At 45.8% G+C, this 20,847-nt stretch overlaps 1 protein-coding gene across 2 annotated transcripts; it reads right to left on the reverse strand.

The window, feature by feature from the left end:
* Positions 1–227: 227 nt before the first annotated feature.
* On the reverse strand, positions 228–17,131 carry LOC149358828 (uncharacterized). Of its 2 annotated transcripts, XM_089571002.1 has the most exons (9): positions 16,972–17,131; positions 16,361–16,587; positions 16,183–16,266; positions 15,972–16,121; positions 15,789–15,896; positions 14,642–14,872; positions 10,571–10,760; positions 8,199–8,306; positions 228–2,328 (listed from the first exon to the last, which is right to left on the reverse strand). In XM_089571002.1, exons 2-9 carry the CDS (start codon positions 16,581–16,583, stop codon positions 2,031–2,033), a joined length of 1,392 nt encoding a protein of 463 aa, XP_089427128.1. In that variant the 5' UTR covers positions 16,584–16,587; positions 16,972–17,131; the 3' UTR covers positions 228–2,030. The 2 variants fall into 2 exon arrangements, with proteins under 2 accessions (XP_089427128.1, XP_089427129.1); XM_089571003.1 differs by lacking the exon at positions 8,199–8,306.
* Positions 17,132–20,847: the final 3,716 nt, after the last annotated feature.

Genomic DNA, 20,847 nt, shown 5'->3' on the forward strand with positions numbered 1-20,847 from the left:
CAACTTAAATCCATTCCTGATCAAGACCCAGCGAAGTCATCAGTTCAAGTTCAGAACACTCGAATCTACACAGAAACTCCACTGTGCAGCTCGGTGCTAACTCCAGGCATAACAAAGTGGTCACATGCTTCTGACAGTCTATACAACTTGTAATCCACCTGGTGCTGCTCCATTCCCAGAAAGGATTTGTTGCATGCAACCAGAAAAAGTTGAATTGCTCTCAGCAATTCTGGTAGCCTATGTTTATTAACGTAAAAATGTATACAGCATAGAAGCCATCAGGGTACCACACAAACACACCCCTAGCACATTCAAAAGGAGCTCTGCAGATAAGAAGCAGACATCGCAAAATGCCCAACTGCTTTCTGCTGGCTGGCAGCAGAGAGAAGTGCACCACCAAAGTTATGCAAACCAAAACCAAATGAAAGTTATACAGTTATGTACAAAGGCCAAGCATAACAGTGTGTGGAATGTGAAAGACTAAGCAGGCCAGGCTATATAATGGGCAGAAACTTAATTGACACAATAAGGCCAAGCTAGGAGAATCATGCACTGTGGTCAGTCTGTTATGCACTTATAAGAAAAAAAAAAGATCCCTTCAGCCAGCATTCACTCAAATTTGAGACTCCACCACGTTTGCAGTTCGTTCCTGCTTTCTTTAATCGGATGAGGTTGTAAGTGAGTCCGCACAATAGCAGTACCTTGTTGCATCAATCTCGAAACAATGCAGAGCGTTCCTCTAAAAAGATTCGCAACAGCCAACAAAGTTAAACAATAACAAAAAGTCCACACATTCAGAAGTGGACAGCTACAACTGTAAAGTAAACAAGCTGAAGGTGCAATCAAACACTGACCATACAGTACCATTGACGATCTTCTGCAGAAATTTTTACTTGGAGTGACTTCGCTTGCAAGAAAAAATCTTGCAAGCCAGTAAGAGGTTTGTGACCTCTAAGCATTCAAAATGCATTAATAGCATCAGCAGGCGACAGCTTAAGAAAACAAAGAATTTCTTGCATCAGCTTTCTGTAAGCGATACATGCAAAATACCACAAAAATGCTAAAATGAAAAAAAAAAGGCACCTATGAAGCAAGAGCATGTGGCATGCAACCGAAATTTGACCTATCTCGGGCATCTTGCATGTAGTAGCACAGATCTGTTGCACCTTGAAAGGGCATGAATTAGGTGCTATGTTTAGGCCGAAAGGTAGAATCCTAAGCCAAGTGCATCAATGTGAATATAAATTTACAGTGCTCAGGTAAATCACAGAGACTATAAGCTGCCAGCTATCCAATGGCCGCTCCTAGATTCAGCTTGCAAAAGCTTCAGTACAAGTCTCACCTTTGTTCATGCACCCAGCAGTCCTGAAAGATTCCCGTGATCTTTCTGACAATGTGTTCACATTTTTCTCAAACATTTAAATTGACGAGCCTGTAGTGATCCCGACTCACTTCTTTTGGTATCACGATAATGACAAGCCAAAATTGATCAGAACCCGATGCTACTCGTATAAACTGCAGTAGCATTCATCTAGTGTAAACACCTCCCACCTTTCATTCACATTTGTGAATATCAATAACGAAACATAGAAGTGAAAAGCATCTTCAATATTTAACATCAAGTTAGTGGCAGCTTCAGCTCCTTTAGTGAAAGAATGTGAGTTCTCACAGCAAAAGCTTGTGCTCTTCAAACCACAGTAGCTGTGCAATTTGTTTTTGCTATACAAAAATGGCAGGAGGCTCCAGCACTTTTGGGGGCTTCAACACATGCAATCTAGCATTCTTGTGACTGCCTTTTAGTGTTATTCCTTGCTTTACGGTGGCTAGTGGTCCTCAAGCTTGCCCGTGCACAAAATAAACACCACTCTTCACATCCCCATGTCGTAGACAGCGGACAATTCTGCACTCTCACCAGATAATCGTGCTCCCCCGCCCTCTCTTCCTTGAAACTCTTTATCCTTTACAGGAAGAAGCAAAGGGAGCGCGAGGAGGGCAAGGAGCTGCTGTGGCTATCATCCTGCACCCCCCTGTTACTGGTATCCCTGGGGGTAGGTGGGCGCCGGTCGGGGGTACGAGGTAGGAAGGGAGCCACCCCTTGCGTAAGGGTTGCCGGCACCAGACGGGGTTGGACTGGGGTTTGAGTGATATGGGCCGGCCTGTGAGGAGGGCGTAGCATGAGGCGGGTATCCCGGGTAGGCCTGCGACACGGGCGGAGCGCCATAGGGCGGCTGCTGTTGCTGTGGCTGGCCGGCCTGGGGTGGTCCCTGAGGTGGGCCCTGTGCCGGTGGGGCTACTCCTGGCGGGAACTGCTGACCGTGGTGAGGCATGCTTTTTGTGGAGAAAAAAAAAAGGGAAAGAATGAAAGCATAGGTCATTTGACAAGTCTCGTCAGCATCTGCATAGTCTGCTAAATACACGCCCCATAACAATTTCCTACAGCTTCAATCTTTTGTCTCCTTTGGGACACATTTCGGCCGAAGCAGCGAGCTGCTTGCTCACTTGTGACGGACACTTATAGCAGGCAGCTTTCTCACAGCGGCAGCAGTACAACATTCTTTCCCCGGAGTTAGTGGAACTGCCGCAACTATTATAGTACATCACCTCTGCTCTGCTCTTACCGAAAGAAAATGTTGCTTGGTCTCAGGTAAGCAAATGACAAAAAAAAAAAAAAAAAAACTCCCCACTCTTCCATTTCATACAAAATCTCAAACTTGAGGAGAATACCCTACGCAGCACAACACTGGAGAGCACACACCAGGGTGACTGAGGTGGTTAGCTTCCGCTCTTGAAACAGGCCTATTTCCTAAAACAGGAGAAACTTCTATCACCAAGCAATTTACCCGCATATTAAATGTACAAGTTATATACAATGAACACTCTGACATGCCATCATATGCGAAATCACAGGCCCACATAAGCCACAGAGAAATTGAGTCACACTTACACGCATTTGTTCTATCTGACACAACCATTCGTAGAGCTCAAAAGCGAAAACTCTCTGATTTAGACACCCACATCATTATTTTGACTAGTGGAACAAGCAGCCAATATATGGATGCTACACCCTATATATGTAAAGTTTCACATGAAAAAGTGCTCTACACTGAACAGGCTTGATTAAACCAGGCTGCCTGAATCCCAAGCACACTGTAATAAGCATTTACGGCAGCAATGAGTACGCTCTGTCTATCACGTTTACAGACATTCATTCGATCTGGGACTCAATGCTGCGAACCTAATGTGCAGTACAACCGTGTTGCTGCTTTGGTTGAAGACATGCAAGCGTTTGTTTTATGTGAGCATGCAACAACGGCGCCTGACAGCAAGGTGAGGCAAAGGCGGGCCTGACATATATAGTAGGCGCCTGAGGTCAAGAGGAAAACGTCAACCGAACCACTACAGTACAGCGGGTAGGTGGGCCTGAAACTCGCCCCGCCATACATGCAGCCTCTCCAGGCCTCTGATAAACGTGAGCCTGTCTCTCAGCCAAACACAGCTGAAGTACTTTTTATTTTTGCTTAGTGGAAAGTATGCACTCTTTATTAGAGTTCTCACGCATCATAACTACCATGTTGCCACCTCCCGCCAAATTTCTAGCAAACAGTGGCACAGCATCTCAACATATAATATGAAATTCTGAGAGCAAGGTGGCAAGAACTATCAAGTTTACGAGCTCCAGACAGTCATGAAATTTACTTCGGAAATTTACTTCGTCATGAAATTTACAAGTTCGGATCCCACCGGCGGCAGGTGGTTGTTTTTTCTTCTGCTTTTCTAATCAGTTATCTTTAAACGATAACATATTCAGTAATATTCTAAATTGATCAACACCACAAAATAAATAACTTTAAAAAAAAAATCCCCTGTGCCCCTTGGTTTCTGTGGCTGTTGGCTTCTGGCATATTTATAACGAGCCCCTCATCCCCTTCCCTTGTTTGCTTAATTGCTTAGCGAGGGCCTCGATTCTGGCAGCCTTGACGCCTTAGGAAGCATAAGAGGGTTCTCACGCAGCTTCCACCCTCTCCGTTCGATGACGTTCTACGTCACACCTGCGGTAACTCAGGACGTTCTACGTCCGCCGCTTATGAACGTGGGTGGCGCTGATGAACACTCTCAAGGTTAGGTTACTTGTAAACATAAATACCCCCGAAAGCAGAAGAATTGACAGCCGTCGCCGTAGCTCAGAGGTAGAGCACCGGACGCGTAATTCGGAGGTCGTGGGTTCGGATCCCACCGGCGGCAGGTGGTTGTTTTTTCTTCTGCTTTTCTAATCAGTTATCTTTAAACGATAACATATTCAGTAATATTCTAAATTGATCAACACCACAAAATAAATAACTTTAAAAAAAAAATCCCCTGTGCCCCTTGGTTTCTGTGGCTGTTGGCTTCTGGCATGAAATTTACTAGGCAAGTGTAAAGTTCTACAAGGCTTTTTAAAAGTTACACAGAATAAATTAAATGACAGGCTGGTTGGTTTATGGGGTTTAACATCCCAAAGCAACCAAGGCTATGAGAGACGCCGTAGTGGAGGGCTCCGGAAATTTCGACCACCTGGGGTTCTTTAACGTGCACTGACATCGCACAGTACACGGGGGCCTCTAGAATTTCTCCTCCAAAGAAATTCCAGCCGCCGCGGCCGGGATCGAACCCGCGTCTTTTGGGTCAGCAGCCGAGCACCATAACCACTGAGCCACCGCGGCATCTAGAACGCACTTCATGCAGCACCTGTGAATCACTTCTGCACGATTTAAAATAACTAATGGTGTCTCTTCTGCTGAGACTGATTGCCTCCATGCCAATGCGCAGGGAGCGACCTCAAACGTGACACAATAAGCACTAAGCTAAGTGTCCCACCCAGCTAAACATGTGAAGTACCTGTAGCTAGTCACTTGTGCTGCGTTCATCACAAACTCCGAGACTCTAAAAAAAAAGAATTTCTGAGTTCATATTGACTAGCAAGCAACACCGATGACTCAAGTCGGCAATCAGTAAGATGAGTACCATGCACTTACTAAAGCCACAGATTTTAACACGGGTGCATGTACGGGATTGAGCTTAAAACAGAAGTATGTAGCACGAGCGGGCAATGAGAGCTTTAGATGTGCTCGCACACAAGTGTGCCAGCTATCTACTGCAATTCAGGTGTTCAGACTAGTCAAACACCAAACGACAGCATTATGCTTACTGGTTGTGAGACACATGTTAAAAAAACTTCAGTTAGAATAAGTGCCGAAACAATCTTCACGATTTGCGATGCGATCTCAGCTAACCACTCAGTCACTTCACTGATATCCTTTCCGTGCATATGCATTGCCAAAAAGTATGCTCTGATAAAGTGCACAAATATAAGTTGCACGTCAAACGCTTCAGCCCTGTGAGCTAGATTAAAAATATTGACACAAACCCTTAATTTTCTAATCAGAGAAAGGAATATGGGCCACTGCAGAGTGAAATTATGCTACACTGTCTGCTAGCACGTTGCCAACTGGATCGTACTAAGCTCTACCATCAGTCTCGATGGTGGTGTGGCGTGGTGCTGCACATTCATGCTATGCTTGTCCCAACAGAATGAATGGCACAGCAAGAGTGTACAGAAGACTACAAGAGTGCCCTCAGCCAAAACACAAACCACAAAACTTTCATCCTTGCCCTTCTAGGTACAGCAGCACCGGGACTGGTAACCTCTACACACTGACTGATTGCTGCAGGTGCATAAAGCGGTCTTCAATGGATGGGCTTTTGGGTCCATGCAATAAAGGCTGGTCACCTATCAGAACGGCCCCCTATGACGGGTAAAGAAGACTGTTTACAGCTCAATGTGCAATAAACAAGGACCGACAAGGTCGCACAACACTCATCAAGCAGGAGTTCTCAAACTAGGTCCTGCAGGACCCAGGTCCTGCAGGATTCGAGGAACCGGTTCCTTGGAGTGCTTCTGGGGTTCCCCGAGCACCTAAATTCAAGCTCGACTCAGCTCCCACCTTTCGTTTGCCCACTTTATTTTGGGACTAGTAACCGACGTGAAATTGCTGATAGCAGACTTATTCACTGAAGCCAGTCATTAATTGAATTTGGGCATTTAAGAGGGGCCAATGCGTGTGCATATTAGGCAGAAAGGGATGGACGCCGGAGTACCTGGGGTTCCTCACCACTTTCTGAAAGACATCTGGGCTCCCCTAAGGCTAAAAATCAGTACCCCAGCTCTTCAGGACAAAAAACTGCCTACAAAACAGCAGCAACCACGACTGTTTGATGGAAAATGGGAGAAGTGAGGCTGTGACAATAACACCTGCTTCACTGAACAGTGGTGGGCATCAGATTGGCAAAAGATGAGGATAGGACAGAAAACGCAAAAGGAGAATGGATAGAATGTGGGGAATGTATACCACCCGCTCATGCTGTGCTGTTTCTGTAACAAAGCTTGGAAACATGGGGCTCCTTCGACCTTTTCTTCGTCGATGTCATTTTTTCTTGTGCATTCACAACCTCTGCTTGCTTGTTTGCTGGCCGGCATGTCAACTCGCATGCCTAGGTGCGTTACCGGTGTTGCATTGCTCATGTAAAAACAGCTGAACAAAATCACTTATTTCTTCCCTCCAAAATTAATGCCTGCCAGCTGAGGCCTTCAGTGCCGAATTTGTGCTCTGGTTTCTTTTCTGCATTTCTTAGTCTTCAGGCAAAACACTGTATGTAATGAAAACCTGCGAAATTTACAATTTTACTGCATCCAAGTTCAATGGTAATACAGAACAGGCTGCAAATCTTGGAAAAATCAGTTTGGCAAAGTTTTCAATAGCCAGGGCCACTTGCACAAGTTTGCCAGTCTTCCTGGTGTTCTTTATACACAGCAGATGCACAGACGTCGACTCTAAGAATATTTCTGTCAACACAAGTTGCAGCATGAAAAGTTTAAAGGAGAAGGCAGATGATCAGAACTGCGCTGACACCAACAAAAATTAAAGGGAGCACTAAAGCTCCGCCTTAAGGATATGACACGATAGCTTTAATGGGTTAATTAATTCCAACATTTGCGGAATTGGCCACGCTCGACTTTATATTCATAGATCCCTGTGACTCCTCGCACTAGTCCTGGCGCAGTGGTGCAACGGTTAAGCGATGCGCCCCTGCGCTGCGATGACAGGTGCTGCCACCGGTGGGGGCTTGTGCGACCCAGGTTGCTCTCCCCAAGCAACTTCTAGCGACCAATCATCAATTTCACAGTCACCTGCCATGGTGTGTCAGTTTGCTCAAATTTGGTGGGCACATTGTGATGACGCCACAAGCTCACGTGACCCAGGTGGCCCACCTAGGTTGCTTCTCCGGAGACCTTTCGTTCATAATGCCGCGGTCGGCAGATTTTTTGCAGAACGGGAGCAATAAAGGGCAACTGGACTGCTTTTTAGTAATTCCGCGATATTCAAGGATTCAAATCTATCTAGGCTGTAGGTAAAGCATGCCACCAAATGTTTTCATGCCAGCATATAAAATAGCAATATAATCAGCAATTAAATTTTAAGCTCCTCCCCACAGCACCAGAGGTGTGCAAAAAAGCTCGATGTGATATGGAAGGTAAGATTTCGAATTTCCGCTGCCATCAATGACACCCTGCCATGCCTTGTCGGATGCTGCCAAACAGCTCTCAGCAGGCTTTGCCTTCAGTGGCATTGGTTTTTTACCAAGAGTTTATGTATTGGAAACGAACCAGTACTGTTGATGACGCCATCATATGATCCCCCCATTTGGTGCTGAGAGCTGCGTAGAAGCTTGAAGGCCGCCGCAATATTAATAGACTATTACGTCACCATTTAAAATGCTAGCTCAAAAGGACCTCACATGCTTTACCTGCAAGCTTCACACATTCGACCCCTTTAAGCTCATCGACTTCTAAAACCTATGAAGTGCACTTTAACGCGATAAAGAGTTTAGTTTCCATTTCAAGCATCATGCATCACAGTCATCGATACAAAGTACACCGTATTCGCCCCAGACTGCCCACATACATAGCGGGCACCCCCTCCTCATCACTCCTTGTCAACTCCACGGTGCTCCTATAGCAAGTCCCCCTGCACATGCTCCTTAGAGGTGTGCAGAAATAACTTGACTCATCTGAGCTCTGCTGCAACGCTTGCGTGCTCTGACAACTTCGGAGTACAAAAGAGCCAGCGACTGGTGAAGAGCTTTGCTAGTATCTGACTTACATCGAAAAAGACATGCGACCATGATCTGAAGACGTCGGAACCCGTGCAACTGAAATCCCAGCAAATGGCAATGATCCAATGGTCTCGTCGAATGCAAATGAGTTGCCGCTGTGTGAGGAATTATTCATCAAACATCAAAAGCAGCGCTGAAACAGGCGTTAGCGAATATAAAATGTGGCATGCGGTTGAACAATGTTTCGCGTTCGCCTTTTCAGTATTACTTTGTTTTCAATACTGAATACAGTTCCCATATCGAATTATTGCGTATGCCGAACAGTAGGAAAATCTCCTTGAAAGTCCCATGCAAAAGTTTAACACTACTGTTCTCATTTACCGAATTTTCGCAGAGCGGAATATTCGATACATCGAAAGTCGCGAAAATGTTGGATATTCTGTTCATACTTCCGTTCGAGAAATTCCAAATATTTGCTATCTATCGTACACTCCGTCAACTTATATAAATTCAACCATGAAAAAATCACAATATCTGGGCCAATATCCAACGATAGAGTTTAAAGTGCAGGAAAATAATACAAATGTGTTCTCTTTGCTTTCCTGTCCGGCGTTTATCAAATGGACCGATTGCATCTGGATGGAGCCGGGCATGATCTTGAGCGAAATCCTCAAGTGGGCTTTCCCAGATATGCCTCCCGAGTGAAAAAAAAACAAACAAAAAAACTGACCACTCGCTTCGAACTATCACAATGAGAAAACGCGGTTTTTATTACACTAGCACTAGAGCTCCCGCTCAGCTTCTTAGCTGTTGTCTGTGTGGTCACTCTGCAACCTTGAAGAGTCGGATGTGTCCCACTTCCCACTTAGGCGGCAAGTGGGTGCCCTAAGTGTTGTGACAGTGATATCATCACAACCGGCCCAGCATTGTGAGCACTGTGAATGTTTAGTCATGAGAGGTTGCTCGAGAAGAGAAACCTGGGTCTCACAAGCCCCATCGGGGTGGCAGCATCTGCCATCGCAGTGCAGTGGCGCATCGCTTCACCAGTGCACCAGGGGTGGTATGAGGACCCCCAGCGATCTAGAAATATAAAGAAAAGAGTGACGAATCCTGCATATATATGGGCATTAACCCATTAACGCTATCACGCCATACCCTTAAAGCTTAAGTGTCTCCTCCAGTTTTAGTGCCCTAGCACGAAGGTTTCCACTTTACGATTTCGGCAGTCTTTGTCTGATGCCTGCTAGACCATGAAAACAGTCTTGTCTCTCGAAACTGAAGTGCAAACCGAAAGGCGAAGGCACCTAATTGACATTTAACCTAACTGAGCTAAATTATCCGCCATTTTTTCTTTCACCCTTCCATAAGTGTTACATATAAATGCCCACACCCATCATATTCATCCTGTCGCATTCGTAACTATTCTACCGTGTGCTCCACCATCTCATTGTGGTCAACAATGATATGCGGGAAAGCCCATTTGCAGAACTTTGCATGAGTCTCCCAAAGGGTCGAGTTGAAGTGCCAAAATATTGAAAGCGATCGCGTAAAAATCCCGCCTTTTGAATGGTGCATTGTAACCCACGCACATATGTGAGCATAACAAATGCGTGGTCATGGCTCCGTCATTAGGCCAGCTGGCACGTATCTGTTACCACATGTCTCTACTCTGCATCTGCCTGGCCCCCTAGCCCTAAGAAATACACTCTCCGCACCGCATTGCTGGCACTCTCCACTCCTGATGCACGATTGCTATCAGCACTGGAATCATGCGAGCAACCAAGTGGTGAAACAAAATGCCATTGTTTTTTGTTGCTTTCCAGCATGGACTGCTGTAGTGCCAAGTGCTGTGAAGTTACAAAAGCTAAAGCTGCATGCAGAGACTGCTGCGTTCGCCATGTAGAGGCCACGACGACACTTAAAACTGGAGTGTTGTGTCCAATGCAGTCGCTCGTTGTGATCGTAGACGTTCCTCCCATGCAAGTTAATGTTTTGTCGTCGTGAAACTTTCAAGTGGTTCGGCCAAATTTCAGGTAACGTAGCACTAGCTAAAAATGGCTGGAGGTTTAGCATTGCTAAGCAGGAAGTATGGTGCGAAAGAACAGTCTTTTGCAGGTGGACACCACCGCCATGTACTTGAAAGCACGACTGCGGCTAGGCCACACTGATACTCAATTCACTTCCATTTGGTGATGATTGATAAGGGTCCCTTCAATTTCTGACATTACGAGTTTTAATCAAGTGGGTAGAAAAAAAATGTTGCATTTCTATAACCAATTTTTTACGTAATAAACTCATCTCTTGCGGGCACGAAAATACCAACACACTACCGAAAGTAAACCTCAGAACAAAAAACTGGATGGAGCTGTCCTCAGGATCACTTCAAGGTTGGCAACTTCCGAGGCACTTCCCCCCTCACCTCTGTGGGGTTGACGTCTGGGGGTAGCCAGGCTGACCGTATGGCCCCTGGGGGGGCTGGCCAGGCACACCAGGAGTGGGTGTGGGTCCGGGCCTGGCCGTTGGCATGGGGGGACCCCCGTAGCCACCAGGGGGAACCTGCGCCTGCGGCTGGACAGATGGCGGCTGCTGCTGCTGTGCAGAAGGGTGCCCTGCGCACACACACAGACGACAAGCCTCACATTATTCAGGGCGTGAGAGCAGTGAATGTGAATACATGATATATACACCCAACTCATTGGTTTCTCTACCAAAGTGCATTAAACTATGAGGTGATTTTTTAGTACGCTAGTGCTTTAGTGGCCATTTGGGCGTTGTGTTTTTCTGTCTTTCTGTTTGTCTGTTTGTCTGAAACCGGTTTTGTGCCAGGCTGCTCACCTGCCCACCGTATCAGGTGGCAGCCCATTTAATTGTGAGAGGCTGCTCACGAAGAGCAACCTGGGTCGCAACCCAACCCAAGCAACCCAAGCTTCACCAACGGCAACACCTGCCATAGCACCTGCCTTGTACCACTGCGCCACTGCTCACCTGCCCACTGCGTGGCTTACTTGCCAAGGAGTAGCCGGTGGTAACCAGGCGAGAACCTGGGGCACTAATTAGCTGGCACCGCCCCTAAGAGCACTGAGCTAAGCGGAATGAGCAGCAGCGGTTAGGAGGAGAACGTGATTAGGTCCCAGCGTCTGCAAAACAAGTAAACCGAAGCACATATCAGAACTGCTGCGCAATGCAGTTTTTCCCATCTTAAAAATGTTTTTCGGCATTCATCTGCCATCTCCAGCTTGAGACAGTTCCAAGCAATTTTGTCACAAAGGTTTTAAATATAGAAGAGTCCCAGTGAGATGAACCTCCTGGTTTTTTTTTTGAGAATTCAAGGTTATTCAAGAATTCAAATGTATGCAGCTTCTAGGTAAGGCATGGCAAGCAGGTTTACGTTAGCACTCAAAGTCGTGACATAATCGCTGATTAGAACCACTACTTTGGTCATGCTTCTCTTCACTGCATTAGAGAAGTGTAGAAAAACTCTTAATGACAACATCATTGCCGAAATTTCGGATGTCGACTGTCTTCGCCCACATGCTGCCGTGCGCCGTCCAATGCTGCCAAACAATGCCTTGTGTGCTTCACCTTCACTGGTGTTAGGTTTTCTTTCTTGAGACAACCATTTCTTCGCTAAAAATGTAGCGCTGCAGTGCATGACATTATTATGGACCCTCCCCATTGCCATGTACTGCAGAAAGCCTGAACGCAGACGTGGCTTTGTTCGGTAATTACGTCACCATTTCGAATGCTAGTGCAAAAAAGTTTTGCATGCTTTACCTGCAAGTTTAACACATTCTGTCCTTTTAAAACTCGTCGACTCTAAAACATCTTCAGCTGCCCTTTAAAATCGACTTACTGCATGCTGAAATGCATGTGAATCCACTAAGGTATTTCGATCATCACTGTAAAAGCAGCGCACACTGGCTCTCATCTTTTTGAGAGCTCAAGATAAAGGAAGCATAGTGACCTCTACCATACTCACTGGATAATAGCACAGGTTCTAAAAACAAACAAAACAGTTTCCAATGAAAGAAATCCTTCATCCACGCCTGCCGAATCTGCAATCCTGTTGTCCAATATTTTAGATAAATTTCCCATTGCCAGATTCCAAGAGAATTAAGTGAAACAGTGTACTTAGACATAACTTCACCAGCGAAAGAACGAGACACGAGGAGAAGAAGAACACAGGACAACGCTGGACTAACAACTGAAGTTTAATCGAGAAACGGCCAACCTCGGTCACCAGAAGACGCATGCGTATCAGACACACCAAACAAAACAAACAGATACATAAGTGGCAGATCACCGAGGAGTGGATACACGCTCCAACACTGGCAAACAACAAAATACAGATAATATGTTTATCAATCTTGCACGCACACACTTCTGCTTAGGAAATTAACTTCCTTGCTAGTGTCATGACCGGGATGTAAACCAGCCAAAGAGATATTAAGGCGCAGATTTAATCGACCGGGATGATCACGGTGGCGGCAACAGTAGCGGCAATTTCAACGGGTCGTTTGACCCCCAAGATGACCCCACCAAAAAAAAAAGAATGACTAGCTGGGAAATGGTCGATCGAACGCTCGGCTCGGTGCCAACGACCGTCTAGAAGGACCGACGACAGGGGAAGAAAGGGTGCCCCTCGTCTGAAAAAAAAACCCGGAACGAATCAGAGGAAGCCAGCGCAGCTGCGGCTGCGACGTCATCATGCCACACCTGTGTTCGATGGACGCGAGCTGCCTCGCAGTGCGACAGATGTGGACTTGCGTTTCCTCCTCGCCAGTTCCCACGGGTGGGCACTACAGCAGGTGTCTTCGTTGGCTGTGTTGTGCAGTGCCGATCTTTTGTGTCACGATGAATTGCCGCCTGGTGAAAGGGCGGAGCCTTGGGCTATTTAACCTGCGCCCAAAGTGAGCACGAACGCTCTGGGCCCTGGGTAAAAGGCTCATCCAGTCGCTCGACGTCATGAACTCTTAATTTTTGATTCCTTGCTCTTCTTTTGTAAATTTATGTAAATAAGTGTCTTAGTTTCTTGCCATTAAACCTGCTTGTTCTTGATATCCCCAATCTTCGAAGTTCAGACCGTTTCCTCATCCCGGGCCAGCCCCATGGTGATGCAACAACTGGCCACACTACCCCGACTCATGATAACTGGTGGCAGCGGTGGGATGCTGCTACTACCTTGAGTTACGATACTAGTGAGATGCAAGCACGGTGCACTGATGCATGTGTCACTGCCTTGCAGCCTAATATGAAAGGCCTCAAGGATTTCCCTCTCCTCCCTGTTTTTCCCTTTTCCGATAACAGAAATGTTGTTAAAACCTGGAACACATTTTTTAAAACTCCTGCAGTGACGTGGGAGAGTATTTGGATCTGACAAATTTTTCAGAGAATTATTATGTTCGCATGCCCGGTCATTAACACATCTGCCAGTTTGGCCCGTGTACACTCTACCACATGACAGGGGTATCTTGTAAACGACCCGAGTCGAACAAGCAACGACCTTGTTAGCATGCTTAACAGTGCAGCTCTTGGGCTTCTTCCCCCCACTGGCCTTCGTAATTCGTGCACATAAACCAGACATCTTACAAGGTGCCGAGAACACTACCGTCACGCCGTGCCGTTGTGCCTAAAGAAAGTGGCACAACGGCACGGCGTGACGGTAGTGTTCTCGGCACCTTGTAAGATGTCTGGTTTATGTGCACGAATTGCGAAGGCCAGTGGGGGGAAGAAGCCCAAGAGCTGCACTGTTAAGCATGCTAACAAGGTCGTTGCTTGTTCGACTCGGGTCGTTTACAAGATACCCCTGTCATGTGGTAGAGTGTACACGGGCCAAACTGGCAGATGTGTTAATGACCGGGCATGCGAACATACTAATAATTCTCTGAAAAATTCGTCAGATCCAAATACTCTCCCACGTCACTGCAGGAGTTTTAAAAAATGTGTTCCAGGTTTTAACAACATTTCTGTTATCAGAAAAGGGAAAAACAGGGAGGAGAGGGAAATCCTTGAGGCCTTTCATATTAGGCTGCAAGGCAGTGACACATGCATCAGTGCACTGTCCTTGCATCTCACTAGCAAGGAAGTTAATTTCCTAAGCAGAAGTGTGCGCGTGCAAGATTGATAGGCCTATTATCTGTATTTTGTTGTTTGCCAGTGTTGGAGCGTGTATCCACTCCTCGGTGATCTGCCACTTATGTATCTGTTTGTTTTGTTTGGTGTGTCTGATACGCATGCGTCTTCTGGTGACCAAGGTAGGCCGTTTCTCGATTAAACTTCAGTTGTTAGTCCAGCGTTGTCCTGTGTTCTTCTTCTCCTTGTGTCTCGTTCTTTCGCTGGTGAAGTTATGTCTGATGTACACCAACTAGCCCACATGGGTACCTTGTTACAGTGTACTTAGAAGCTATAGGAGCATGATGCAAACAAAATGAGCCAGGAACAGTCAGCTCTCACAAAATCTCTACAAGAAAGTCCCACAAGGGTCACTCACCCTGAGGAGCAAAAGCCTGCTGTGCTCCTGGCTGGCCTATGTATCCAACTGGAGGCTGGGCAGGGTGCTGCGGGTAATGGTGCGGCTGCTGATGCATTTGCTGCTGCTGCTGCTGCTGCAAGGCATGAAACTGCTGCTGCTGCTGCTGTTGTTGGTGTATCTTCTGCTGAGTGGCTGTTGCAGAGTCCAGGCTCGAAATGCTGTCCGGAGTGCCCACACGGCCATTCTCGCCTGCAACGCAACAGGTACGGCCACAAGATACAGCCTCTTCAGTCAGCCAGGCAGGTTTTAACACGTTCATTGCGCCTTGGGTCACCTGTGGGTCACCTCATTTATCAGTGTTCTGCAACCACGAATACCAGGCCGGGTCACACAATAAAGCTGTGGGAAAGATTTTATCGTGATGTCTTCCTTCTTAGACTTCACTATAAAATCTGATGCATGGCTTCGTCATGTGACCCAGTACGCATGGCCGCACCGCATGAATAAATGATATGACCCACCGATGACCCAAGACGCAAAACTAAATGTGTTAAAGCAGTGTGGGCAGTGGATAGCAAAACTAGAAGAAAGTTCTTCAAGATCGATTCCCAACTGAGTTAGCTTGGTAAGATCAGCCCTGAGAAGCAGTTTTGACAGTGTTCCATGACCATTCTGCCACAAAATTCATTAAAAAACTGGAGATATTACCGGAACGGCTTCAACGATACAGGAATGGCGAGTGAAAATCAAAAACCAAATGCAGTGCCACGGCAAAAGCCAGCAAGGGAAAAGAGCACCATTTAGACATTGCACTCAAGTAACTGATGCTAAAATCAATTCAATAAGGACAGCTGTGCGAGTTTTTTGAGTTTACCACATTCTAATAAAACTTTTACTGTAGCTTTTACTTTGCAGCTATTGGTACAGCACAGGTATATGGCAGTTTAATACATGCTAACACACTGCTTTGTTTTATACCACGTCTTTCAGCCTGTTGTGGAACTCTTGCTTTCAGACATACAGCTGCTGTGGTACTTAAACAAGCATATCTTTGTATTCTAACAAAATGTATTGCACTATTCATGAAATATGGGTGTGAAATACATATGCCATGAGCGGAAGCATAGGCTTATCTTGGCTCAGTGACCTTCAACTGGATACGTACCTTTAGGCTTTGTTTGGGCACTAGGCTCATCACCAGCGGCTTGCTTGGAGGCAAGGGGGTCGAACTCTTTCGGTGCAACAGTATTTGTGGCCTTCTGAGGAGCTGTTCCTGGAAGACAACGTTCATACAACATCAGATCAGAATACTAAAGCAATTAAATCGAACAGTTGGCCCTTAACTAACCTGCACTATCCTCTGGCTCGGAGCTGTTGGAGACAAAGTGACGGGGTTCAAATCTGTCCAACAGGCGGTTCACGACATTCCTAATTTCTTGCAGCTCTTTCCTGAGATGCTTAATTTCATCCGGCTCCAGTGGAACTGGCTGATGGTTTACTGCGTGAATTAAATGTCCTCATTAATGACACAATGTCAAAATTATTGTTGAAAAACTTACCGAATATTGTAAGCTTAAGTATCCGACTACACTGGATCGCAAATGACAAGTCCGAGCTGTCAAAGATGGTAATCAGGTCTCCATCTGCATGAGTCACAACAGGAAACCAAGGTTAGCAACAAGTGATAAGGACACGCCCAAGATTACGATGTCCCTAAAATTATACACCTACGCTTACCTTCGTCTTTGTACTTCACAGTGACTTCGTCGCTGCTGGAAAGCTTGCCACGGAACACTCGTTGCATCATCAGTATAAGTTCATCATATGTAATATCTTCGTTGTGTATCGGGATGCGGCGAATGTCATCACCCAACTGCGCTTTTATTATAAGTTTGCCACTTAAATCCAGTTGAGGAAATGTACTCCCTTCCTCGTTGGCTGACGTGTGGTAGGTATTCATCTTGCTGCGAGAGATAACGGCAAAGACAACAGTTACGGGAGTACCTTGCTTGATAGCCGGAACCCGTAAACAATTCGAGTGCAATGACATTTCCTGTAGCAACTACATAGCAGCCGCAGTACAGCGACCGAATCCAACGTGATGTCATGACAATCAAATGCAAACATCAAACTTCTGCAAGGCATGGGGAGGCAGAACTCCCCGTAGAAAAAGCACACTGATTAGCTTTAGCCTGTGTAACGAGAGATGACGTCGTCCGCATTGCAGCTATTCTGACTCCATCAAACCAAGCAGTATATATGTATGCACCAAGAAGATACTTTTGCTGCTCAGACATGCGTTCGTTCAACACCCAATCGTTAACTACAGCGAATAAATCGTGCCTTACCCGAAGCGGTTTTAGCATAAACAGTCCGCAGTTCCAGCCTTCCCCGTCCAACGACACGACGTCTTTGTCAGCGCTCACCGTTGCCAGTGGGAAAACGCTACTTCGTCAAACAGTCAAACTGTGATCACATTGTCAAATTCAGTTCAATGCCTGCGATGTCACCAGCACGCTGTTTTCTACTGAAGCAGAGAAACATTTCAAAATTAGGCATGCTTAATTAAATCGCAGAAAACTGTACTTACTAAAAATGTTGCTAGCCATTCTCGTTCACGATAATTTTACAGCACTTGCTGCTAGAGGAACGTTAGTTGAACACATTTAACTGACAGATTTTTGCTTACATTATTATTTCATCATAAGTAAAATATAAAGCCTTTGGTGGAATAAACCATTTTTTTTTTAAACCGAAACTGCAGATGTTTTTCTTACGATCTCAACGTAAAGCATCATGGGAAAGTTGTCTGCTATCACTACTTCTGGTTTCAGCTTTCTCGCTCCTTGCTCATTTGCTTATTCATCGCCGTCGATGAGTTATTATCGCGTGTTCTACTAATGTATTCTTGATCCAATCTTGCTGATTGTACTGCGTCATTACTTTCTGCATAATAACTGCCTGCATAAACCTGCGTAGACACATTCCAGTTGGTCTAATTACTCAAACCGGTCCAATTTGCTACTAATTCACGATTGTAAATGTGCAGTTTGTGCCAATTATAAAATTCCCAATTTGACTTTTTTTTTTTTTTGAGGGGCGAATCGGTTTGTGCGGTAAGTAGAGGGTACAGTCCGCGACCCGGTCTATAGTGTGGCGGCGTTTATAATAGTATGGCCTCAAGAATGCGCAACGGGACGTGGTTCAGCCAGGTTTGAGGTCATGGCTCAAACTATCGTTCCTCTCATCAAATGAGACTGGGTGCTAGTTTGTTAGCTGCCGTCATCAGCAAAACGTAATTTTCCTCCGCGTATGGTGTCATATACGCGGATCTGCTGGCGCCATCTCTTGTCGACGACGCATATACCTTACTGATGACGTCATCGACGAGAAAAAAGACGGCGCGCTCTGCTCAGCTACCGCCGCTCCACTGCACGCTACCGCCGTACACTCATCCCGTGGTTTCCTCCTCAGCTCTCTTCGCGTGATTGGTTACGCCGAGGCACGCTGCTCAACCCGGGAACGGGCGACTGAGTGTTGCAACGGCCCAGTTAAACAATCGGCGTCAGCTGGCGGCTGGGCGGCGGCGGCTGCTTTCCGCTCACGTTTCTAACAGCAGTTGAAAACACTGGCCACGGCCCGCGGCGTCTTACTAGTTACTCCGCTGACCAATTGCAATAGTGAACAAATTTAGTCAGGTACGTTTTTTACGCTTGACTGTATCAAACAAGCCAGAGGCATAAAAATTGATGTGCTTATAATTTTATCTCGTGATTACCTTCGCAAGGAAAGCTTTAACAGGGGTATATTTTTCGTCACGGAGGAATTCTGTTCAGCACTCCAAAATAGCAACGAACCTTGTGCAGACTTCAGCTGTACCCGGCTATAACACAAACCTCGTCCGAGACGACAGTTCTGGATGTTGAAGGCCCAGCCGTTAGGCGTTATCATCGATGCCATTCTCGCTGCTCCGAGGTCTTGGTCGCCCATCGTTCCTTGATCTGGCTACGCCACCGATCGGGTTCTTCCTGCTACAGACCCGATTTGAGTAACTGTTCATGGATTTGATATTTGAATATTAGATCCGTCACTCGACTGCTAGAACCATGATAACATGTTCTTTATAACGATCGATGAAAGGTCATAACTAAAATTCTCGCTCTTGTTTAGTCAATATGTAATGCCCACTCTTAGCAGATGCAAAAACGATATGTTGGTTTCCCGTGCAGTTTAAAGCTATACTATTCACATTCGACCTCACCCCTAATTCACTCGAAGTCCACAGAAAACCCTGCACACAGACTGGCTGTCATTTGTGACACATATAGCGCAACCTACAACTGCAAGAAAAATATGAAGGAAAGAGAACGAAATGCAGTAGGCAAAGAAAAAGTTGGCAGTGGTTTAACTCTTCTAGACCTAGACACAGCGAAAGCTCCATTACACTTGGCTACACTTGGTTAGACGCTTGGAACACCTCGCAGGCGTTTCAGGCACACTGTCAGCCGTGCTATGCATGGAGAAACTGCATGCGACGCCGAGTCACGTGCATCATCACATGACCACACCTGGCGAAGTGGTGGTCAGCGCACCACGGTTGCAGCAGCGGCGCAGTCTCGTGGTCTGATGTCACAGCCACATCTCTATTGCTCTTCCTGCTGAACACCCGATAAACTTGGCGAAACATAGGCGCCTAGTAGAGCGCTTGCTCCAAAATAATGTTGTAAGTGCTGCTTTTATATTCATTCTCACCATCCATAAGATATGTTCACACAGAAAGCTTGCATATTTTATTGGAGCATATGACTCAAGTTTTTTGCCTCTCATCGTGCATGTGTGTTGTTCATTGCTTCTGTGGCCTAAGGAAGGATAGAACAAAACTTTCATTTACAGAGATTAATGATGCGGTCTGGTCCCCTATTCCAGGGTTACGTTCGCGTGCGCAGTGGCTCGGGCTTTCCCTACCAGCTCTGGCGTGTGAGGTCTGCATTAAACAGTGCGCCCTCCCAAACAACGGCGCTCACACCAAAGCTTGAGTGATTTCCAGTCGATGCTCCCAGCGGATGTGTGGCAAGATAAAGACCCTCTTTACACATTTCGAAATTCGAAAAATTCTTCACCATTAAAGGCTGGGAAGACGCACATATCCCATCCACTTATGCGATTAATTAAGGAAAATATAATGCCTAGGTGTCAACAAGCCAATGCTTACCAAAACTCATACAAGTGGGCGAAATTTACCCAGAAACATCCAAATCATGCATAATGCAGATTCTGCGCAGCCAAAGCCAATTTATTTCACATGGCATGGGAGTGTCAAGAAAACCCAGATCTGGAACCGGTGGATGAACCAACAACTTCTTATTGAACCTGCTATGCCAATGAATCAGTGATTTGCACATCATTTACCAGGAAACTATATTGAGACAGCGCAATGGCGAACATCTTTACTGCGGGCTCCACAACAAGACCCACTGAAGCATACACCTGCACAGATGGGACTACTCCAGCGCGCACAGCCTAGTATGTGCCTTTTGTCGTTAGGATAGAAACAATACCGGTGGTGTGGTACTAATATATACGTGTTGACAGAATGGCCTCCTCCTTTATTTTATTTCGAAGAGTACATTTTTATTGTTTTGTTCATGTGATCATCATCATCATCTGTCTGTGTTGCCGACTATGTTGCAATGGTGCCCAATAAGTGCGAGGGTGCAAAAGAGATGGTGTTTTTTTAGCTGCCCAAGAGCGGAAAAAGTTGTCATTATAGCAGCTATAAACACAAAATAAATGTGCTTAAATAGTATGCATGAAATAGAACACAATACTAGTTAGTTTACTTTGAATGTTAAACTAATGTTTTCGATGCAGCATATAACGTCATTTGTTAATTTTCAACGTTAATGTAACGTTCAAATGCAACATATAAAGTTACTGCAGCTTACATAACTTTTTATAACATTATTATAATGTCCACCGCTACCTGGGTAGTGCGTGTGTGATGCAATGTTTGCCGCGGGAGAAACGCACAGTCAAGCAAATAGAACTGTGAAACAGAGTTTCTAGTGAAATATCACATATGCACGCGTGTACAGTTAGTTGACAATGCAAGGACTTGTTTAAAAATGTGCAGTCTTAGGAAACTGAGAATGCAGCAGCAACAATGCGGTCACTCTGAGCTGAGCTGCTACAGAGGGCCAAAAGCTTTATTTTTGTGCCTTAAT

This window comes from Amblyomma mixtum, chromosome 2, assembly GCF_055824585.1.
Source record: "Amblyomma mixtum isolate Tamu chromosome 2, ASM5582458v1, whole genome shotgun sequence".
NCBI classification, from domain to species: domain Eukaryota; kingdom Metazoa; phylum Arthropoda; class Arachnida; order Ixodida; family Ixodidae; genus Amblyomma; species Amblyomma mixtum.